Source organism: Triticum aestivum, chromosome 5D, assembly GCF_018294505.1.
Source record: "Triticum aestivum cultivar Chinese Spring chromosome 5D, IWGSC CS RefSeq v2.1, whole genome shotgun sequence".
In the NCBI taxonomy this organism is placed as follows: Eukaryota; Viridiplantae; Streptophyta; class Magnoliopsida; order Poales; family Poaceae; genus Triticum; species Triticum aestivum.
The window spans coordinates 461,692,045-461,715,654 of record NC_057808.1 but is presented as its reverse complement, the minus strand read 5'-3'; the positions used below and the strand labels follow the sequence as shown (position 1 = coordinate 461,715,654).

Sequence of the window (23,610 nt, the reverse complement as noted above, 5' to 3'; positions counted from 1 at the left end):
TGAAGACGTACGACTACATCAACCGCGTTGTGATAACGCTTCCGCTGTCGGTCTACGAGGGTACGTGGACAACACTCTCCCCTCTCGTTGCTATGCATCACCATGATCTTACGTGTGCGTAGGAATTTTTTTGAAATTACTACGTTCCCCAACAGAAAGCGCCTCCTTGTTCGTACTGCAACGAAGAAGGTCACGGTGTCCAAACATGCCAGTACTTGAAGGCTGCAATGGGGGTAAAAAAATGTCCCTACTGTGAAGAGAAAGGTCATGCTGTGCAAGAATGTCCCTACCTAAAAGCTGCAATGAAGACAGATGCTAGCATGGCTAGACCAACAGAGCTTAGGCTGTGATCAACTTCGACCAGAAAAAGAAAAAGAAAACTCTCTTGCTACTACACATTTGTAATATTGGTTACATAGATTAGTTTCTTGACAAAGAGAATGGTGCAATTTACATTAGAGGACAAAAAGTAGTTATTTCATCATGCATTGAGTTGTGCCTGATATAATGTTCTTCTTTTTCTGAAATTACAATTCCCCTTGTTGCTTATGATATTGTTGCTGGCTCATTGTACTTCCACCATTGTAGCTTTTATTTTAAAAGGTTTCCTTGGGACAACAATGCATGATGTTGTTGCTGGCTACTTAAACATACAAGTACATTGAAGCATCCTGTTTTAAAAACTTTTCCATAAAAAACACACTGGAGAAACTGCAGCAAAAACTTTTGACATGCCCGTTGCCACATAGAAAGGATATGGCGCGTACTACGCGTCATCCGGATGATGCCGGGTTGAAATAAGCCGCCTTGCCCGCCGTTGATTAGCGCCAATACAGTATGATTCAAGCTGCCGGATTCACTGATAACTGGACGTCTGGACCACGGCATGAATTCCATCCCAACTTGCACAACCTTCAGGCACCAACGCCACATCCCACACGTGCGTAACTCTAGCGAGCAGCAGCTAGCCGGCTTAGAGAACGTAGCAGCAGCCATGTCGCCGATCACCTCATAGCAACACGGCGAGCTTGGCATACATCATCCACGGCAGCAGCGCCGATGAGCTCCAGTGTTGCACCAACACCCCTACTGCGATCACCCTTTCAAGCACCATTGATGCTCCATTGCTGCATCGGCCATACTTCGCCACCCAGCTATGCTCCATTGCAGCGTCGGTGATGCTCCGACAGCTCGGCGATGCTCCATTGCAGCACCGACGATGTTTGGACGGTCCGACGATGCTTTATCGTAGCACCGGTGATGCTTCCATTCAACGCCATTGATGTTTCGACGGTCCGACGAATGCTCCATCACGGCACGGATGATGTTTGGACGGTCCGATGATGCTTCATCGTAGCACCGTTGATGCTCCCATGCAAAACCGTCGATGTTTCGACGGTCCGACGAATGCTCCATCACGGCACCGGCGATACCCCGACAGCCCGACGACCCTCCATCGCAGCGCCGGTGATGCTCCATTGCAGTGTCGGTGATGTTCCGGTTGTCTGACAAATGCTTCATTCCGACACCGGTGATGCTTCATTGAAGCTCGGTGACCCTCCTGTAGCACCGCACGGCGCTCATCCCCTTTCAGCATGGCGGCGGTCAGAGAGTCGGCGATGCTCCATCATGGCACCCACCGACGATGCCCCGGCAGCCCGGCGACCCTTCTTCGCAGCACCGACGATGCTCCATTGCAGCGTTGGCAATGTTCCGGCTCTCTAACAAATCCTTCATCACGACACCAGTGATGCTTCATTGAAGCTCGGTGACCCTCCTGTAGCACCGCACGACGCTCGCAAACAACGCCGCATCCCCTTTCAGCATGGCCGCGGTCGGAGAGCCGACGATGCTCCATCAGGGCACCGACGATGCCTCGGCAGCCCGACGACCCTCCATCGCAGTGCCGGTGATGCTCCATGCAGCATCGGCGATGTTCCAGCTGTCTGACAAATGCTTCATCGCGACACCGATGATCGGTGACCCTCCTGTAGCACCGCGCGACGCTAGCAAACAACGCCGCATCACCTTTCAGCATGGCGGTCGGAGAGCCGGTGATGCTCCATCGCAACACCGCGGCTGCACAACATCACCAGAGTTGCAGCTCCATTGTCCGCCCCATCTCGGCTGCCGTCGCCACAGGAGTCGTCGTAGAGCCGGCAATACTCCATCGTAGCACCGCCGCGCACATCCCACCCTCGTCAATGATGTCTCGTTGTTAGAGCATGCGCCGCCCTGTCGCAGCATCCGACACCACGGATGCTGCTTTGCAAACACGATTTGAAGCTCCGGAGGTCTCCTGCGGCACCAAGCGCGTCCCTGAAGCACCGCTGGACGGCGAGCCCCTGCAGTCGGGCTTGATTAGCGGCTTAGCGCGCAGCAACCGGCGCCTCGTCTGCAGCCTCGTGGCCTAGCCCCGCAACACCAGCGATGCCTGCGACGGCACAACTCCATTGCAGTGCAACTGACCTATGCTTCAATCTCCGTCCCGACCCTGGCTGAATCGCGGCCGTCACAGAACCCCCGTGGCCCCGTCGGGCCTCGTGGCATCTATATGCGCGGCATGGGTAGCGGTGGCCAAGGGGTTACAGCAGCTTGCAGCATAGGTGCTCGGGGGTGGGGTGGAGTTGCGGACTTGCGGTCTGCACTGCAGCATGATTTGAGTTGGCGCGGCGGCTACAGCAGATGGCGGCGTCGTTGCCGGAGAGAATAAGAGAGACGAGAGACAAGGGAGAGGATAAGATACGAGGTTTCTGGAGGGGTTGGAGGAGGAGATGCGCGTGAGGCCCGCAGCCACGTGTCGAGTGGAGGAGGCGACTTACGCTCCCGTGAAATCAATCGGCTGATTTAAAACGTTTCCCAAAGGATATTGCATTACATTTCCTTTTGTTTTAGTGAGATTGAAAGTTATGAAGATGAAGAGAAACAACAGCCCGACAATCGCCCCAACCCCACCCTATTGTTGCGATTATTCAACTTCACACACGATTACATGTGTGAGTACAGTGTATTGACTTTCATTGATGATGTCGAACTTCACTGTAATTACTAAATCCATATAAAAAAGGTGTATATTCACTGTAATTACTAATTCCATATGAGTAATAGAGATACTAGCAGATACACTGTAACTACTTGTGAGAAAAAAAGATCTCAAGCCAGGTACAGTCAAAGTATATCAACAATCTTCTTGAAAAGACAAGTAAAAAACAAATAATCCTTGCATAAGCTGACAAACAATCTTGAATAGGCTTCACAAAAAAACAAATCCTTGCATACAGTCACACACTGAAACATTCCTGTGCTTCATTCAGAGTTGCATTGTGAAAAAAGTTCAGTTGAGCTGGCTAGAAGAACAAGCTCTCAACTACACTCGAGCTGACGACAAGAACATGCTCCCAACTACACTCTAGCTAGCTACAATAACTCGCGTCAGCAGTACTAGGCCACCGCCGCCATGACTCCTCCTGTTGCAGAAGCTCGAAAACACCCATCTAACGCTGAAGAAGCAGCTTCAGCTGATGCGCGGGGTCCAACTTGTTGCTTGGGTGTCTCAACAGATCTGCTGCAATGCGTTTCCGAAGGTTTGGGATGTAATCCTAGGAAGCAATAAGACAGGAAACAAGTAAAAATTTAGTCATGAAACAGATCCCAATCAAGTTGAGAAGAATTACACAAAAAAAATGGTTTGCTATCTAAAGAAAATACCTCGCCAAATGACAGCATAACAAGGCCATCCCAATTCTCCACGTATAAAATACTATAGTAGCCACAGTTATAGCTGAAAAAATAGAAGGTATATAGTTATAAAATGCAAAAGCAGCTTTAGGTGAAAAAAGAGAAAAATGTCTCTAAATGCAAAATAAACACATATTCTGCTGGGATAAAAATGCTTACTAAGTTTTTTGTTGAGGGTAATCAAGTGGGATGAATAGCGAGTAAGACTCGAGACTGTGCTTAAAAAGTGGCTCCCTCATTGCAACACTCTTGATGTTTGCGACCTGATCAAACCCGATAAAACATGGACAAACAAAATGCATAAGTGTGCGGTGTGGAAAAGCAAAAAGAAGGAAAAGATTTGTTGCGCCAAACTCCAACAGGAGCATTACCACATTCTTAGTGATCCTGTCCATCTCAAAAAGGTCTTCCGAGTTCCTAATGGAGTCAAAGATATTGAACTCCTTTTGGGTGATGTTAACAACTACTACTGCCCAGTGCCTTTTGTGTACAACCATGAAGAATAGCTGCAATGCATCAAAACAAAGCAGAACCAGAAAATCCATTTAGGAAAAAATGTAAAAAAATAGAAAAAGAATGCAAGATGGAACAAGATAAGAACTTACCAGGTCAGATTTCGAAATGTGATTTTGTAAGCAAGCATTCTTAAATTCTTTTTCGCACACCTTCGGATCAAACACATCTGGCTCAGCACTGAGTTTCAACTGATGGAGAAAATCACAAAACAAAACAAAAATATTAGAGGGCAGACCACAACTATATGATAAATCAAAAAAGCATTGAAACAAACAGATAGAAAAAAAAACAGATTTGAACACTAACACTCATCAACATTGAGAAAACAAATTTTTTTGGCTTCTTCTTCTTCACTGACTGATCATAGTTGAATGTCTTCAGGTATAAGGTCATGACCTCATTGTCAATCTCCGCTCTTGGCTTTAGAGATGCATGAAAATTCTCGAGAGATGTATGGAAGCCATCTATTTCAATGAAGTCGGGCCTGCAAAAGAAAATTTGTGTTGATTTTAGATAAAAACAGCAAGAGATATGCTCACATATCAAACTCTTTCATCTATGGAAACACAAAAAAAAGATTTCAGGCAAAAATGAGTAATAGAAAAGCATCATCATATGACTCACAGAAGCTCGTTTTTCTTTGGTTTTCTTGTCTTGTATCTGGTCATTACATACTGATGGTGTAAGGCATCACCGTGTGCATCAACCTTAATCTTCTTCATCGTTGGCACATTGTCTGGGGAGACAGCCACCCTTTTCTTCTTTGACTGTTTACCAAGACTGTTGGACTCACCCCTGACCTCAACATTCGCCTCGGTTGTCTCGTGCAAATCCACTACTACTGCACAACATTGCAACAACACAAAAAACAGAAAGAAAAATGAGAATGCAAAAAGGAAACGCACTGAGAAAACTCTTAGATAAAAAGGATCTTGTGTTCTGAAGCAAGAAAAAACCTTGAGGTCCATCGGAGGAAGCGTTTTTGAATGAGATGGAGGACACATCAAACACAGGCCACGGAATGTCGTTTGCCCTAGGGAGCTTTGGAGCTGTGTCAAATGTTGCGGTTGGGAGGTTGCTAGGCCTTTCAACTTGAGGAGTGTTGTCAAAGTTTGGCACTGATGGCATTGAATTCTGCACATCAGAGCTAGAAGCATTTGTTGTCTGCACATGCTTGACTGGTATGTCTACTTTTTGATTCATCCACTCATAGTCTTCGGTCCCCTCCGAGAAAAGAGCACAAGATGGGCCATCTTCCCACTCCAAGGCAGTTACCATCATTGCCTGCACCGTGCCCTGGGAAAGAACTGGTGTTTCAACCTTATCAGAAGCTCCCGAAGGATCCATGTTGCAAGAATCTTTGGGGGTCACCTTTCCGCCCTGATGTATAACTTCCTCCTGCTCCACACAATCCTTCCCATGAGAATGATTGCTACTCTCACCTTGTTGCAACGCAGCAGCCCTGGAACGCGTTGCAACGCTTGTGCTTTGACCCGCCCCCTGTTCCGCTTCCACCCCAACCTTCTCAGCTAATGCACCGGTCTCCACTACTTTGGGAGCAGCAACTACACCACCAGGTTGTGCCTTGTTCTGATCATCAGCACCTGCTTCTGCCCGGGAATCAGGATCCAATAATGGACACTTGGAAGAGTGGATAGCAATGCCTGCTGCAGTGGCTGTTGGGGTGCCAAAAGTCACCGCTCCCGTGCGCTCGACACTGCTTGTTGCAATGACTCTTGGGGCGACAAAACCTTCACTCCTGTGCTCATGGTTTGACACTGCATTGGAGTGCGCTTCCATCAACATGAGACCCAACAGCTTGCAGAAAGTTGACTGCAGGACCTGCCCAAAAGAGGTAACAACATTCTTCAACTCTGCCATATAGAGATTTTTGTGCTTCTCATATATAGGCTTCAAGTGCAAAGGTATCTGGCACAGAAAATAAGAAACAAACAAATGGGGGTAAGCATAAATAAAAATGAAAAAAGAAGATCAAAAGAACACAAAGAAGCAAAATCATGCACTAACAAAAGGTAGTGCATTTCTACCTCTAACTCTTGGTAGGAAGGGAGCGGCTGCAGCCACTCATCCAGAGAGACGCGAAACTTGGCACCTAAATCACCCTCAACACTGACTTGAGTGTTGCCTTTGTCAGCTCTATTAGTGATATTTGCCGGATGATGTTGATTCTGACCCTCACATTGCTTGTCCGCCTTCAGTACTGCATATGGCGTTTGAGACAAAGGACGATGCTGCATACAACAATCACCAAAAAGAAGAAAGTAAGATGTTTATCACCGAAAGAAATCTTTTAAAAAAGGAAGATTGGGTCTGCTCTTACATTGCGCTTTCCAAAATCAACCTTCTCGAGGGTGAGCTTGTTCCTGTCAAATTCTTTAACAAGCTCAAAATCTGCATTGCACACAAAGCAAGCCCTGGGCAGCGAGTAGTTGAACGTCTCCTCACTAATCAATGACCGAGGCACATCCAGGAAATCCATGTAAATTAACTACATATATTTTTGAAAAAGAAAACAAATCAGAAGGTTGTATCGTACATATGATTGTTGCGAGCAGAATAAAATAAAATAAAGTAAAGCAAAAATATGAACCAATGAAAACATAGACAAAAATGATTTGCGTTTGGCATACCACGAACATAGGAAGACAGCCCCCTATCCAGAAGCCACTTGCCCCAGCCTCCCTCTTTAGTTGGTAATTCCTCGCCTCCCTCAACGCAGTTGCCAACACATGCTCGTCCCACGCAAACTCATTCAGTTCATCCAAGTCCTTCAAGCTAGCAAGGTAGTCCAACGAGACCATGTTGCCGGTGCCAGGAACTAGCACGAGAGCAAGGCATAAAAGAACCCAAGTCCTCTCTAAAGTAACAACATCATTATCCGATGCTTTCTTGATTACAGAAATGGATTTCTTAATTGGAGCCCTTGTGCCTTCTCGATATATGTCGCGCAGCTCGCAACGTTCGTTCCTCTTCAGCAGCTCCACTACCCTTGGTCCGGATGGGACATTAATTTTTTTTTGCACCATGTCTCTAGTGAACAATATAGTCTTCTTTTTATGGCTGACCAAAAGGCACATGTCAAATTTGAGGACGAAGAACATTGCTATGCAATTCCAAATAAAGAACATTGCAACAGAGACACACACAAAATGAAATGGGCCAGAGGGTGATTTGAAGGTACCTGAACAAAGGATGCTTAGTGTCAATTCTCATAACTACCCAGTCAATCAGCTCAAGAGGTACAAAAAATGGTCTGATCTTCAACAACGAACCAAAACTCGACTTCTCTAGCACTGCCCTCTTGTTAGCATTCAGCTCCTTCTCTGCAACCTCACGCAAACGGCTAGCTGAAAAGCGCGTTGAAAACGACCCATCGGAAGATTCATCATCATCCATTTTTGGATCACTGCAAAAAAAAAGAACAAAAAGGAAATGTTCAGAACACCCATTAACAACACTAAAAGCTATAGAGAAGGAATGCATGAAAAATCTGAAACTCGTGAAAAAAATCTAAAATGTACTTGGTCATTGCATGAAAATGTTGGTTGGTCATTCATTTTAGGAGGCCACATAAAAAATGCAATGTAGCATCTTCACTAACTTCTGAACGGGAAAACCTATATAGCTATCACTAACAGATATCAAATAAAAACAAACACAAACAACTACTTCTGCAATTTCCATGCAATATGGGTAAAAATCCTGGGGTAACATGTACTGCAATGCAACACAACAGCCTCCTGAACAAACACAACAACAGACAAAACTACACTAAAATCTACAACTCGCAAGTACTACAAATGCAAAAAACCGTCTAATCATATCTCTGCATCATCAGACCTGCAACACACATAAAAACAGCAGCAACCGTCTGCATAAATCCACATGCAGTCGACGACATTGCAGCATTAGTCGTGAGCACCACCGAAACCTGTCAAAAAAGCAGCAGCACACACACACACACACATGCCATCACTGATGACCTTCAGCAAGGTGCAGTGCAAAAGACGTGGAAGATTGCAACAAGCTTGAAACAGAGGCAGTTGCGAGCGCGAGATGCCGGAGAGAGTGTATGGGCTCTGGCAAAACTCCTGCTCCAGATCCAGAACAAAGACCACCCCGCCTCTCCCAAAAATAGATGTCGACCGACGAGCCCGCCCCTAAAACTCCGGCGAGCCGGCGATCCGCCTCCCCTAAAATAGATCGTCTGGCCTTTCTACTACGAATTTCTGCTGCGGATTTCCGTATTATTTTGGAGAAGGATCCGAGGTACCTGTCCTGCAGATTGTCGCCGTCCATGTCTTCAGCCGCCTCCTCGCGGACCTCCTCGCGCGCCTCCCCTCGTCGACCTCGCGTCAGCTTCGCCGCCCCGGGAGCTGGACGCCGCGACGACCGTCGCATCGGAGATTTGGAGCGAGCTTGGGCGAGAGGAACGAAGGGGAAAGGGGAAATGTTGCGGTATGGCGGAAGGGGGTGCGGGTGAGGGAAAACGCCGACCCGATAGACGCGTCCTCAGCTCGCGTCGAGCGCTACATCGGGTCCGTCGGATCTCTCGCGATCGGACGGTGCGCGAGGAGATTTACGAGAGCGAGAGATCAGTTGGTTGGAAAGAAGCGTTTGACCACCCACGACACGCAAACAATCCCAGATCCACCGCTGCTGTCTACTCCCGGCCGGCCAGCCACCGCTACTCGGAGACCCGATGGCCATGGACACATCGCCTCGGCTCTACCGCCGGCTCAGGAAGGCATCCGATATCTCCATCGCCACAACCGCTCCCTCCTCGTCCAAGCGTGTACGCGGCCACCCCCAATCCCCTCTCCCTCCTCCTCCGCCTCCTGTTTTACCTATATAAATTTCACATCTTTTGGAAGCAATTCTGCTCTCGCTGCTAATTAATGTTCAAACTCGTCCAGCAATTAAACTGGTGGCCACACAAATCCCCCCTTTTTATTTTTCCAATAAAAAATCCCTGTATTTTCTGGATCGCTCCATGTGTTGCCGAATATACCAATATGCTGTCTAGAGCGAGTACATCTAGATGTGCCTTACTTAATGCACATCTAAATGATTCAATCAAGCATATACACGAAAAGAAACAGAATCAAGGAAATACCGACACGAATCTCCATGTAAGATCAATGCCATAGGACTTAGATGTGATGGCACATCTAGATGTGCTTTAGCAAAACTGTATCAATATATACTGATGCCATAGATAGAGACAACGCAGTTTAAGGTGATTGGTTTGCTGCGTTTTTTGGGGTTAATCTATCTACTTGTTTGAATTGCTCTTAAACTTCTTCCTTGTTCACGTCATTATTTAGTTTCCCTGCAAAAGAACGTCACTGTTTTGTTTGTTTCTGATAAAAACACTCTTCAAGGTGTTTGTCGCTGTGATACTAGAGGTCTTATAATAATTACTCCCTCTGTAAAGAAATATAAGACTTTTTAGATCACTATATTTCTTTACAGAGGAAGTAATCCCTCCATTCCTAAATATTGTCTTTTTAGAGATTCCAACGCGGACTATATACGGAGCAAAATGAGTGATTCTACACTCTAAAATATGTCTATATAGTCCGTGTTGAAATCCCTAAAAAGACTTATATTTAGGAACGGAGGGAGTACTTTTTAATACAAGTAGCAAAGTGTCGAGGGAGAGTTTTGTCAGCATGTCAGCGTGATGATAGTGATGGTGATGTGATCCGCGTAGGGCTTCGCCTAAGCACTACGACAAATATGACTGGAGGAGTAAACAGTGGAGGGGGGCACCGCACACGGCTAAGAAACAATTGATGTTCTTTGGGGTGCCCTCTTGCCCCCGTATATAAAGGAGGAGAGGGGGGCGGCCCTAGGGGCGCGCCATGGGGGGGGGGACCGACTTGGACTCCTAGTCCTAGTCGCCCCCTTCCTTCTTTCGGAGGGGGAAAGGGGGAAGGAGAGGGAGAGGGAGAAGGAAAGGGGGGTCACGCCCCCTCCCCTTGTCCAATTCAAACTGCCCATGGGGGGGCACCCCTTGTGGGCTGCCCTCTCTCTCCCCTATGGCCCAGGGGGGGGGTCCGGTAACCCCTCGCTACTCTGATAAATATCCGAAACACTCCGAAACCATTCCGGTGTCCGAATACTATCGTCCAATATATCAATCTTTACCTCTCGACCATTTCGAGACTCCTCGTCATGTCCGTGATCTCATCCGGGACTCCAAACAATCTTCGGTCACCAAAACACATAACAAAAATACAAATCGTCATCGAACGTTAAGCGTGGGGACTCTACGGGTTCGAGAACTATGTAGACATGACCGAGACACATCTCTGATCAATAACCAACAGCAGAACCTGGATGCTCATATTGGTTCCTACATATTCTATGAAGATCTTTATCGGTCAAACCGCAATGACAACATACGTCATTCCCATTGTCATCGGTATGTTACATGCCCAAGATTCGATCGTCTGTATCCTCATACCTAGTTCAATCTCGTTACCGGCAAGTCTCTTTACTCGTTCCGTAATGCATCATCCCACAACTAACTCATTAGTCACATTGCTTGCAAGGCTTATTATGATGTGCATTACCGAGAGGGCCCAGAGATACATCTCCGATACTCGGAGAGACAAATCCTAATCTCGATCTATGCCAACCCAACAAACACCTTCGAAGACACCTGTAGAGCATCTTTATAATCATCCAGTTACGTTGTGATGTTTGATAGCACACAAAGTGTTCCTCCGGTATTCGGGAGTTGCATAATCTCATAGTCAAAGGAATATGTATAAGTCATGAAGAAAGCAATAGCAATAAAACTTAACGATCATTATGCTAAGCTCGGGTGGGTCTTGTCCATCACATCATTCTCCTAATGATGTGATCCCGTTCATCAAATGACAACACATGTCTATGGTCAGGAAACTTAAGCATCTTTGATTAACGAGTTAGTAAAGTAGAGGCATACTAGGGACACTTTGTTTTGTCTATGTATTCACACATGTATCTAATTTCTGGTTAATACAATTCTAGCATGAATAATAAACATTTATCATGATATAAGAAAATATAAATAACAACTTTATTATTGCCTCTAGGGCATATTTCCTTCAGTTCTAGTATTGAGAATGAAAAGAGAGCGTGGTCATCACTGTGGCAGAAAGATATTCCATCAAAACTGAATGTATTCACTTGGAGATTGGCACGAGATTCTTTACCTACAGGCGATGTTCTCCATCATCGGAATATGGCGACAACCCATGTGTGTGCTTTGTGTGGTGCGACAGATAGTTGGAGGCACTCCTTGATTAGTTGCACTATGTCTCGCTGTGTATGGGTGCTATCAAACGAGGACATGGTTGAACATATGTGCACAAATCAGAGTTTGGACGCCAAGGAATGGCTTTTTTTATTGAACGAGACTATGCCGCATGAAGATTTCACTAGAATGATTGTGACGCTTTGGGCTATCTGGGCAGCTCGGCGGAAGGTAATTCATGAGGTTATCTACCAAACTCCATACGCAACACATTGCTTTGTAAGCTCCTACTTGGATGAAATAAAGGTCCTACAGAAACCGACTAGAGGCGTGGCCGCTGCTCGAACAACGCCCGGGCCGAGGAGCTGGCAGGCTCCATGTGCGAGCCACGCCAAGATAAATGTTGACGCAACTGTCTTGAGAGCAGGGGTCGTGGAGCTGTAGCAGCCATACGTCGAGACCAGGCAGGCGGATACCAGGGGTCTTCAGCTATTGTCTTCAACCATCTAGATGATCCAACAACTCTAGAAACTTTGGCAATAAGGGAGGCTCTTGCGCTGGCCGACGACTTGTACATCAGGAGGGTTGTTGTGGCATCAGATTGCAAGATAGCGATGGAAGCAATCAAAGATGGTAGCGCGGCATCGTATGCGGTGGTGGTATCTTTAGCCATGAGTTTAGAACCTCGAATGTGGAGGCCCATAATCTCGAATGCTCTTACTCTAGGGATCGATCGCCATGCTTGGTATGGCCAGCCTTGAGAACTTTTATTCGTCCCAGTAAACATAGTGACGTCCTAAATAAAACTTGCGAGTTTGCCTAAAAATAAGAAGTTAATGACGTCTTGAAGAGGGGCGACGCTTTCTAGCAGCTGGATTGCACGGGATGGCTGGGGCGAGTCTCGTGTGGCCGGAGACGGAGGCAGTGTGCCTTCGAACCACCAGATCCAACGACACGAAGGATTGGGACACGCGGATCTGGGTGGCTGTGAGGCTCGGGCATGGTTGATCCAGCGAGATCAGCAGCGCACGTCGGAGCGGCTCGCGACGATGCACTCCGGCTGCTCGTGCCGAGAATGGCTTGATTTTGCTATTGACTGCTGAATCGTGTGGTGAGAGGAGCTCGGACTGATATATTTCGGTACATCGAGGTGTTTCGTGCAAAATGTGTAGCACCTCTCCACCTTGCTCGATCTGTACCATAGGATCGCCATTAGATGGCTCAGATGTATTGATCCTACGATCGCATCCCAAGTCCTGATCGTATACAAGTTGTCCCCCTGATATTCTCCCCCCTGACCACCCACGGCACGCAAAACAATCCCAGATCCACCGCTGCTGTCTACTCCCCCACCGAGCTGCCGGCCGGCCGGCCAGCCACCGCTGCTCGGAGACCCGATGGCCATGGACGCATCACCTCGGCTCTACCGCCGGCTCAGGAAGGCATCCGATATCTCCATCGCCACAACCGCTCCCTCCTCGTCCAAGCGTGTACGCGGCCACCCCCAATCCCCTCTCTCTCCTCCTCCGCCTCCTGTTTTACCTATAAATTTCACATCTTTTGGAAGCAATTCTGCTCTCGCTGCTAATTAATGTTCAAACTCGTCCAGCAATTAAACTGGTGGCCACGCAAATCCCCCCTTTTTAGTTTTCCAAGAAAAAAAATCTCTGTATTTTCTGGATCGCTCCATGTGTAATATACCAATATGCTGTCTAGAGCGAGTACATCTAGATGTGCCTTAGTTATTAGTTATTGCACATCTAAGTGATTCAATCAAGCATTTACAGAAAAAGAAACAGAATCAAGAAAATACTCACACGAATCTCCATGTAAGATCAATGCCATAGGACTTAGATGTGATGGCACATCTAGATGCGCTTTAGCAAAACTGTATCAATATATACTGATGCCGTAGATAGAGACAACGCAGTTTAAGGTGATTGTTTTGCTGCGTGTTTTGGGTTAATCTATCTACTTGTTTGAATTGCTCTTAAACTGTTTATTTGTTCACGTCATTATTTAGTTTTCCCTGCAAAAGAACGTCACTATTTTGTTTGTTTCTGATAAAAACACTCTTCAAGGTGTTTGTCGCTGTGATACTAGAGGTCTTATAATAATTACTCCCTCTGTAAAGAAATATAAGACCTTTTAGATCACTATATTTCTTTACAGAGGAAGTACTGCCTCCATTCCTAAATATAAGTCTTTTTAGAGATTCCAACGCGGACTACATACGGAGCAAAATGAGTGATTCTACACTCTAAAATATGTCTATATGGTCCGTGTTGAAATCCCTAAAAAGACTTATATTTAGGAACGGAGGGAGTACTTTTTAATACAAGTAGCTTACTTATCTGGGTAAGCGACTTGGAATTCACTGACCATAACGCCATATTCTTTCACATGGAAATGAAACCAGATGCGTACGAAGGAGGAACACAGCAGCTGCTGCGAGGACAAGATCAGCAGCTTACCTGAGGAGATACTGATCATGATCCTTGACAAGCTAGACGCGCGCACAACAGTAACCACCACTATCCTTTCAAAGCGGTGGCTGGATCTTCCTCGGCGATCACACACATTTTATGATCTTTCCATTTATGATATTCTCCCTCCACGCTACCACAGGCTGAAGAAAATAGCTGTGGAGACTAAGGCCAGCTATGAGGTGGTGAAGAGGACTCAGAATCTGACTGACATCTGTGACAAGTATGATCGGTATAATGCCATCAAAGACCGGAGTGAGCAGTGGATGTGGAAAGTCCGTCTGCTCACACCCATCCTGCAACGTTATGAGCGTCTGGCCATGCGATGCTATGTTAAACGGGTGAATGCATTCCTTCTGCCTCCCGATAATGTTCAGCGACGGTCTTTCCAGAAGCTGAGGCTTCAGACCTTTTGGAGGCCCGGTCTTGATGAGTGGTTTACGGCAGCGGTTGGCAGATGGGGGGTTGAAGATTTAGAGATTGTCGTCGAGAGCCCTTGCAAGCAATTTGGATTCTATCCGTTAAATAGATGCCAGAATGTGCGGCTGAAACGCCTTCTGCTGTCCAATTTCTGTCATTATTATGGAACACCCCCATTGTTTTTTCAGAGGCTCACAACAATTACTCTGTGCAAGGGAAGTTCACGTCCCCACCTCGTATACGATATTCTCAGAGATTGCTTGCAGCTGGTGGATTTGAGGCTGCGGGATGGTCCGTATAGCCGAGCTCCTTTGCACGTCAATTTTCCTAACTCAAGGTTGAAGAATCTGCAAGTGGACAACTGCGATATTTTTAAAATCTATCTGACTTCAGTGCCTTGTCTTGAAACATTTGCTTGTCGGGGTCAGCCAACCAAACTACGCTACGGTGAGGTGCCTCGGCTTAGGCATGTGAGTTTGAACTTCTTGGAAACTGGATATGCATATACTGGTGAGCATGATTTGGTTCCTAGAAAAAACACCCATTCACTAAGCAAATTCTTTAAAGGGGTGCCGCCACCAGTAGAGGAGCTTTTTCTGCAATTGAGAGGGCATCAGGTGAGGAACCATTCCTGAAATGATCTTGTCTTTATCAATCATAATGTTGCATTGCTACATAAGGTGGTGCTAAATATCACTGTATCATGTCTGCAGATGTGGATGAAACCAACCGCCATAATCAGCCGGCTTAACAATCTGAAGAAGTTATTCATTGCAAACGTGCCAATGGACTGGGATACATTCTGGATATTCATCCTATTTGCTGCCGCACCTTACTTGCAGTCGCTCCATGTTCATGTCTGTCCCTTGTCGACCAAATAACCTAATAACTATGTTTTTTTTTGTCAAAACACTTAGCTTTTCGGTTTTGAAATATTTCTGCAAAGCAAATATCCTGAACTCTGAAAATCTTGATGCAGTTTGACAATAACTTGGAGAAGGTGAGTGCTGCTGGATCACTAGACGTGCAGGTCGAGCAACCACAGCACCATCACCTCAGAGAACTCGTGGTCATCGGCTTCGATGGAGCGGCGTGGCAGACTGGCTTTGTGAAGCGGATCATGAGGGCGTCGCGGAGGCTGGGGCGTGTCCATTTGCTTGACGGGCACGTCATGGAGGACGAGGAGCAGGAGCTCGTCGGACTGGAGATTCTCCCGCACCGGCGGGAGTGGCATGAGTGCGAGAGGCTGGAGGTGCTCGAAGAACTCACGGATGGCACTGGCTTCCCCGTTCATAAGATAGTTGTGGAGTGACTTTTGATAATTATAGGAGTTTGTTGTGCCGGTGGCCTTCCTTTACTAGACCACAAGGCTAACTATGGTGGCTGAGAAGAAAGAAAAGTGTGTCTATATGGGCAACTGGGTATCTTTGCTTTGATTTTGCTTGATTATGCAACGGATGGATGTAGGCATGTAGCTGTTTAGATGATTCCGGGGCCTTTCATGGTGTGGCTTCATTCGGCAGAAAATAGTGTTAGATGCAACAAATCTAAGACAAGTAATATGGGGGTACCACTTTATGTATAAACGGTATTTTATTACGTATTTTTTATTTTTGAAAGAAACAAAAAGATCATAAGAATCCTTGATATTGTTCACTGCTACTTCGTGGACCATGAACAAGTATTGAAGCGGCACGCCGGTCAAGAGAGCGCCGCTTTCCGCGTTTAAATGTCACCATGACCGTCCGTCTGCCATCCATATTAATGACACATGATTGGTAAGTCGGTTACTCCAGCGCCACCCGTCCGTCCCTCTGTCGCCTATCATGGCTATATAAACGGATGCCCTGGTCATAGCTGCAGTCATCCGGCTCCTACCAAGAAAGTAAGGAGACATCGAGATCCCTGTAGTCCGCTGGTAGTTCAAATGGAGTAACTTACCACCAGGGGAAGCTACATGGGAAGTCGCAACATTCATTTAGAAAGTTTTCCCTCAATTCAAACCCTGAGGACAGGTTTGATCTTGATCGGGGGGAGTTATCAGGACCCAACAAATTCAGTTAACGTAGTTTAAATTCAGTTAAGTTTGAATGAGGAGAAGAGCGCGGGAAGACTTCATCATCGGATGTGTCACCTTCCTTCGTACCGCTTCGCGAGTTAAATAAAAGACTCCAAAATGACACAAATTCAGCTAGACTGTTCAGATACATCTAAAAGATTTACTGTAGGAAAAAAGAATACTTGTCAGCTTCACCCAGGCATCGAAACGATATGTATCCAACTATCTAAGTGCTCCAAATCGCGAAATAAACGGAATAAATTATCTGCTTCACCTAGTTCTGGGAACTAATCCCATGCTGAAAAGGAAAGGCCAAGCTCGCAGCTGAGGGAGAAAGGGAGAAGCGGGCGGGTGTGCCGTACCATCTGATTGACGACGTCGATGGCGTCGCCGAGGTTGGACGCCTGGAACCCCGAGGAGGCGAGCGACCCAAAAAGCCCGTCAAGGCCGAGGCCGGCGTCGTTGAAGTCGGCGCTGGTGATTTTGGTGAACCGCGACTCGTCGAGGGACTCGGACGGCTTCAGCACGATGGCGCGGACGCCCTCCAGCGGGTCATTGCTGCCGCTTCCGCCCTCTCCGGCCATCTCAGGCGAATCACTGACCTGGAAGCTGGAGCACGAGCCTCCTCCTCCTCCGCCGCCGCCGCGGAGTTAATTGCATGTTGGTATCACACTTGCGCACCTACTCATGAGTCAGTACCATTACTCGTGCATGTCGCAGTTCAGTACCACTATTCGGCCTAACTGTTACAAAATGGACTGACAGCCGTATAAGTATGTATTGACCATGTATCTGACAGACCGGGCCCACCTGTCAGGTGACACGGTGGCCAATCGGCGCGTGCCCGATGCACTGCCTAGGACGAGGCTAGTGCGGTGGGTCTAAGCGTGCTGGATCGGCTCGGTCGTCGGTCGGTCCTCACTCTCGCTCGACCTCACTCTCGCTCTCCCTCCTCTCTCCCTCCTCTCTCCGATTCGCCGCCGCCACCTCAACCGGCTCGCCGTCACGCCATGGAAGACGAGAGCAGCCAGGACTCGAGCGTGCAATACATGAACCTCCCCGACGACGAAGCCATGCATTACCGGGTGAGTTGTAGAGCTAGGGTTGGGGTTAGGTTATCTGATTTGGGGATTTGATTTGATTTGGGGATTGTCTTTTCCTTTTGCTCCTGTAGATCCCTGCTAGCATTGAAGACCAAGACTACAGTGGCATTGAGACATCACCCATCGTTCTTTGCTATCAGCATGGTGTGGTGGCTGAGAGGCGTGTAGCATTTGAAGCATTTAACACGGGCATGAGGTTCTTAGTCTGTCCTAAGAATGTAAGATTCTGTACAGAATGATGCTATGCACATGATGTTTTTCTCACGATCCATGGACGATGCTTCACATCCAGCCATCCAATCACTGAATGAAGTGCAGCGCATCCATCTGATTGCCAATCGGCCATGAATCGTGCATGCAGTATCGTTTGTGTAGTAGTTTTGTTCTGTACAAATCTCTGTGTTAATTGTATTGTTTAATCTAGCCATGTGCATAGAATTGTCCAGTGCATAGAATTCATGTTCTTTAATCTAGCCATGTGCTGATGCACATTGTTTAATGAGTACTCTTGTTTAATTGGGTAGCTGTGATGGTCATTTTGTAGCCATTTAATACTACTGATGCTAACCATTGGATTAGAAAATGTGTTGATGCTTTCCATGTATATTTAATTTGGCCAGTAATTTTATAATTGGTCAACAGCTTAGTTTGCAGTGCAGATGATCATTGTTTAGTTCACAAGAGTACTCAATTTGCCAATTGTTTGATTGTTTAATGTCAGAGAGATTCAATGTCAGATGCTCAAAATTCAGTGAGTGTTTATGTCAGAGGTTCATTCTTTAATTGGCTAGATTATTAAAGTTGTTGCTCAAAGATGCTTAAAGTTCATTATTTAATTCAGTGGCAAATGCTTAAAGTTGATTTGATTTGTATTTCATTGTTTAAAGTTAGATGCTCAAAGTTCAGTTATTATTTAAAGCTAGTTGCTCAAAGTTTATTGCTTAAATAATTTGCCTAGGAGATTGATTTTGCACATGCTATGTTTGTTTATATTGCAGGAAGATGACAACTGTGGTATTGTTCTCTGGGTTGACCCAGAGTGGCCTCCTACATTGCAGAATGCCTTGTTGAAGCTATGGGAAATGTATCATGATAGCAAGAGTGATAGGAGGAAGGATAACCTGGAGAGTTCACTCACTATTCACCATTTGATAGAAGAAAATAATAATCTAGAGGTCAACTATGACAAATTGGCTGAAGATGTGCACCAACTGTTCAATGCTCAAGAGGATAGGATGGTAGATTTCAGCTATTTGCAGGCTAAGATGCAGAGTGTGCATGTTTCTGAGTCAGTTGTATCTGACATGAAGACAGAGATGGGGAAGAAAGATGCAGAGATCTTCAAGCTGGAGGAGAAGTATAAAGTACTGATGAACCTGACAAAATCTCAAGCCACTGTCATCCAGAACCTGAAGTTCAATCATCTAAAAGAGAAGGAAGTGCTTAGTACATCCACCAGGAACCTGCAATTCCAGGTTGATGAACTCAAAAAATCTGAGGAAAAGCTCACCCAGGAGAACACCCAGCTGCTCATTCACATGGGTGATCTCAAGAAGGAGCATGACAAGCTCACAACAAGGAGGGATCAGCTAAAGATTCAGATTGCTGAACTTTTGAAGTCAGAGGAGAAGAACAAGCAGAAATTGAAGGGGATCCTGGACATCTTGTCAGAATGAAGATGTAGATGAAAAGGAAGAGCAAGAGCAAGATCCAGATCAACATGAAGAAGAAGAATGCTTGCTTTGCTGACCTTTTGTGAAGTATGGTGTTGTTGTGAACTAAGTTATGTACTATGGATGTGTAGTTGTGAACTAAGTTGGAACTATGTTGTTGCTTTAAGTTGTGACCTAAGTTGAACTCTAGTATGTTGTGTAAGAATATATTAATTATGTTGCATCAAGCTATCCTTTATGATTTGAGTTGCTTGTCATAGTTGGTTGATATGTTACATGATTTAAGTTGTTGTCATAGTTGCTGTCATAGTGGTTACTCTACTCATTTAGGGTCCGTCGATGTCGAGAACCCTCTAAGCGATAGTGGTTAGTCATTTAGGGTCCGTCGACGTCGAGAACCCTCTAAGCCATAGTGGTTAGTCATTTAGGGTCCGTCGACGTCGAGAACCCCCTAAACCATAGTGGTTAGTCATTTAGGGTCCGTCGACGTCGAGAACCCCTAAACCATAGTGGTTACTCATTTAGGCTCCGTCGACGTCGAGAACCCTCTAAGCCATAGTGTGGTTAGTCATTTAGGGTCCGTCGACGTCGAGAACCCCCTAAACCATAGTGGCTAGTCATTTAGGGTCCGTCGACGTCGAGAACCCCTAAACCATAGTGGTTAGTCATTTAGAGTCCGTCGACGTCGAGAACCCCTAAACAATATTGGTTACTCATTTAGGCTCCGTCGACATCGAGAACCCCTAAAGCATAGTGGTTACTCATTTAGGCTCCGTCAACATCGAGAACCCTCTAAGCCATAGTGGTTACTCATTTAGGCTCCGTCGATGTCGAGAACCCCCTAAACCATAGTGGTTACTCATTTAGGCCCCATCGACATCGAGAACCCCTAAACCATAATGGTTACTCATTTAGGCTCCGTCGACGTCGAGAACCCTCTAAGCCATAGTGGTTACTCATTTAGGCTCCGTCGACGTCGAGAACCCCTTAAACCATAGTGGTTAGTCATTTAGGGTCCGTCGACGTCGAGAACCCCTAAACCATAGTGGTTAGTCATTTAGGGTCCGTTCGCGTCGAGAACCCCTAAACCATAGTGGTTACTCATTTAGGCTCCATCGACATCGAGAACCCTCTAAGCCATAGTGGTTAGTCATTTAGGGTCCGTGACGTCGAGAACCCCCTAAACCATAGTGGTTAGTCATTTAGGGCCCGTCGACGTCGAGAACCCCTAAACCATAGTGGTTAGTCATTTAGGGTCCATCGACATCGAGAACCCCTAAACAATATTGGTTACTCATTTAGGCTCCGTCGACATCGAGAACTCCTAAACCATAGTGGTTACTCATTTAGGCTCCGTCGACGTCGAGAACCCTCTAAGCCATAGTGGTTAGTCATTTAGGGTCCGTGACGTCGAGAACCCCCTAAACCATAGTGGTTAGTAATTTAGGGTCTGTCGATGTAGAGAACCCCTAAACCATAGTGGTTACTCATTTAGGGTCCGTCGGCGTCGAGAAACTCTAAACCATAGTGGTTAGTCATTTATGGTCTGTCGACGTCGAGAACCCCTAAACAATATTGGTTACTCATTTAGGGTCCGTCGACATTGAGAACCCCTAATCCATATTGGTTACTCATTTAGGCTCCGTCGACGTCGAGAACCCTCTAAGCCATAGTGGTTACTCATTTAGGCTCCGTCGACGTTGAGAACCCCCTAAACCATAGTGGTTACTCATTTAGGCTCCGTCGACATCGAGAACCCCTAAATCATAGTGGTTACTCATTTAGGCTCCGTCGATGTCGAGAACCCTCTAAGCCATAGTGGTTAGTCATTTAGGCTCCATCGAAGTCGAGAACCCCTAAACCATAGTGGTTAGTCATTTAGGTTCCGTCGACGTCGAGAACCCCTAAACCATAGTGGTTAGTCATTTAGGGTCTGTCGATGTCGAGAACCCCTAAACCATAGTGGTTACTCATTTAGGCTCCATCGACGTCGAGAACCCTCTAAGCCATAGTGGTTACTCATTTAGGCTCCGTCGACGTCGAGAACCCCCTAAACCATAGTAATTATCAAATCTCATCATCAAACCTTAACATTGCCAACAAAAGTAATCATCAAATCTCATCATCAAACCTTAACATTGCCAAAAAAACTAATTATCAAATCTCATCATCAAACCTTAACATTGCCAATAACACTAATCATCAAATCTCATCATCAAACATTGACAAGGCCAACAAAACTAATCATCAAATCTCATCATCAAACCTTAACATTGCCAATAACATTAAAAATTAACTCAGGTAAGATAGTTGATAGCAATTCAGTACACTCAAACATAATCATCCAACCAGTTTGACTTGTTGGTTCAGTACAGTCAAACCTAAGCATCCAACCATGGTTCAGGACACAAAACATTGATCAGTACATTGTTTGAGAAACAACAACTCATGACACTCATTTGTTACCACTAGCAGAAAACCAGGTCATCCAACCAGTTTGACTTCTTGGTTCAGAAGATGTAGAAGGAGTTGCATATCTTGGGGCAGTGAATTGCCTTGCACCACTAGTCGATGGCTGTGACCTTGCACCAGATCTTGCACCAGACCTTGCACCAGATCTCGCAGGTGGAGGCTGTGATCTTGCAGTTGGAGGCTGCTGCTGTGATCTTGCAGGTGGGGGTTGTGATCTTGCAGGTGTAGGTTGCTGCTGTGATCTTGCATGTGTCTTGCAAAAAGAAGTGAGATTGGTATTAGTAGTCAACATAAAAATATTAACAAATGCACTAGTCAACTAATACAAAAGCAGTGAGATTGGTATTACCACATGCTTGTTTTTCCTCATAGCCAAATCTGGTTTCAATTGTTTCATGTAGTTGGTGTATCTATGGCCTTGGAGACCACAGTTAGAGCATGTTATTGTGGCCATTCTACTGCTGTCCTTTGGCTTTGGCACTTCAAACTTGCCCTTGATCCTCTTCTCTTTCTTTCTTCCTCTCCTAACATGAAATTCTGGTGGCTCTATATCTGGTCCAGGTGTCCTTATCCAGTCATGTTCACCAGGAACATGAAAGATCATAGGTTCATATGCTGCCAGATAAAATGGTTTTTTTGAAGAATTTACAAACAAAGTCCTCTGGAAACCTTTTGGCCTTGTTAATTGCTGAAATTGCATGGTTGCATGGTATGCCACTCAGGTCCCATTTTCTGCAACCACATGTATAATTATCCAAGTTCACAGGGTGTGTTTGCTGCCCACTGGTCACTTGCCATAAATTAACACCAGCTTGAATGGGTTTGCAGTATCTGGCCCTCTCCTTTTCCAGCTCTAGCTTCTCAGCATAATGTGGTGTGATCTCCCAGAAAGCTGCCTTTCCTCTCTCTCTATTCCTATGCCACCTCACCATTTGCTTGTCCTTAATACCATCAACCATAGTACTAATAGGTTTTTTCCTAAAATCAAGGATATACTTGTTGAACACCTCAGATAGGTTGTTAACAACAAAATCTGTCTTGCAGTTAGTGTCAAGAGCATGCCTAGCCCATGTTTTCTTAGGAATTCTGTGACGCCCCCGATTTGACCGTACACTAATCATGCACGCAAATGTGTACGATCAAGATCAGGGACTCACGGGAAGATATCACAACACAACTCTAAAACATAAATAAGTCACACAACTCTAATCATGCACGCAAATGTGAAATACTTGAATCAACTGGGGATGAGCGGATACTCGGTAAGTGCGAGGATTATCCGTAGGGGTATTCAGGTGACAATGAACAGCAAGGTAGTAAGCTCAAAGGATTCTCGGAACAACAGAGAGAATTTCGGGGTATCTTGTAATAACAAGATCATCTGGGAAACATTGTATGAATGGCGAGTATACGTGGTTATCCATACGAGTTTATCGATGAAAGGGAATTGCAAAAACGATGAACACAAGTTCTCGGGTTATCAGCGGAGAGTATCTTCAGGGTCTTCACGTGCAACAGACGATCATCAATAATAAGGGGCTCTCCGGGTGAAAGTGATAACGAGATCCTAATGTTAGATTTAGTAAAATCATTTAACCCGAATAGAAGAGAGATCAGAGTCCCAGAGTATAGGCAAGGAGTAAAAGATCCTAATACCACCCAATGGCGACGTGGGCCCGTAAGACACACAGCCATGTTAGTAAAAGTTTTTGAAATGTCTAGACTCGACTTCGGCCAAGGAGTGTGGAAGGGGGATTCCTACAGGCAGTCGGCTCTGATACCAACTTGTGACGCCCCCGATTTGACCGTACACTAATCATGCACGCAAATGTGTACGATCAAGATCAGGGACTCACGGGAAGATATCACAACA

The 23,610-nt window shown here is 45.9% G+C and overlaps 1 protein-coding gene and 1 pseudogene across 2 annotated transcripts; one reads left to right on the top strand and one right to left on the bottom strand.

Annotated features, from left to right (window-relative positions):
• LOC123122770 (uncharacterized) overlaps positions 1 to 23,610 on the bottom strand; it is an 81,358-nt pseudogene that overhangs the window by 25,634 nt on the left and 32,114 nt on the right.
• LOC123122766 (uncharacterized) lies at positions 8,886 to 15,847 on the top strand. 2 transcript variants are annotated; one of them, XM_044543106.1, is made up of 4 exons: positions 8,886 to 9,070; positions 13,944 to 15,047; positions 15,144 to 15,287; positions 15,410 to 15,847. In XM_044543106.1, exons 1-4 carry the CDS (start codon positions 8,978 to 8,980, stop codon positions 15,740 to 15,742), a joined length of 1,674 nt encoding a protein of 557 aa, XP_044399041.1. In that variant the 5' UTR covers positions 8,886 to 8,977; the 3' UTR covers positions 15,743 to 15,847. The 2 variants fall into 2 exon arrangements, with proteins under 2 accessions (XP_044399041.1, XP_044399040.1); XM_044543105.1 differs by lacking the exon at positions 8,886 to 9,070 and adding an exon at positions 12,807 to 13,014.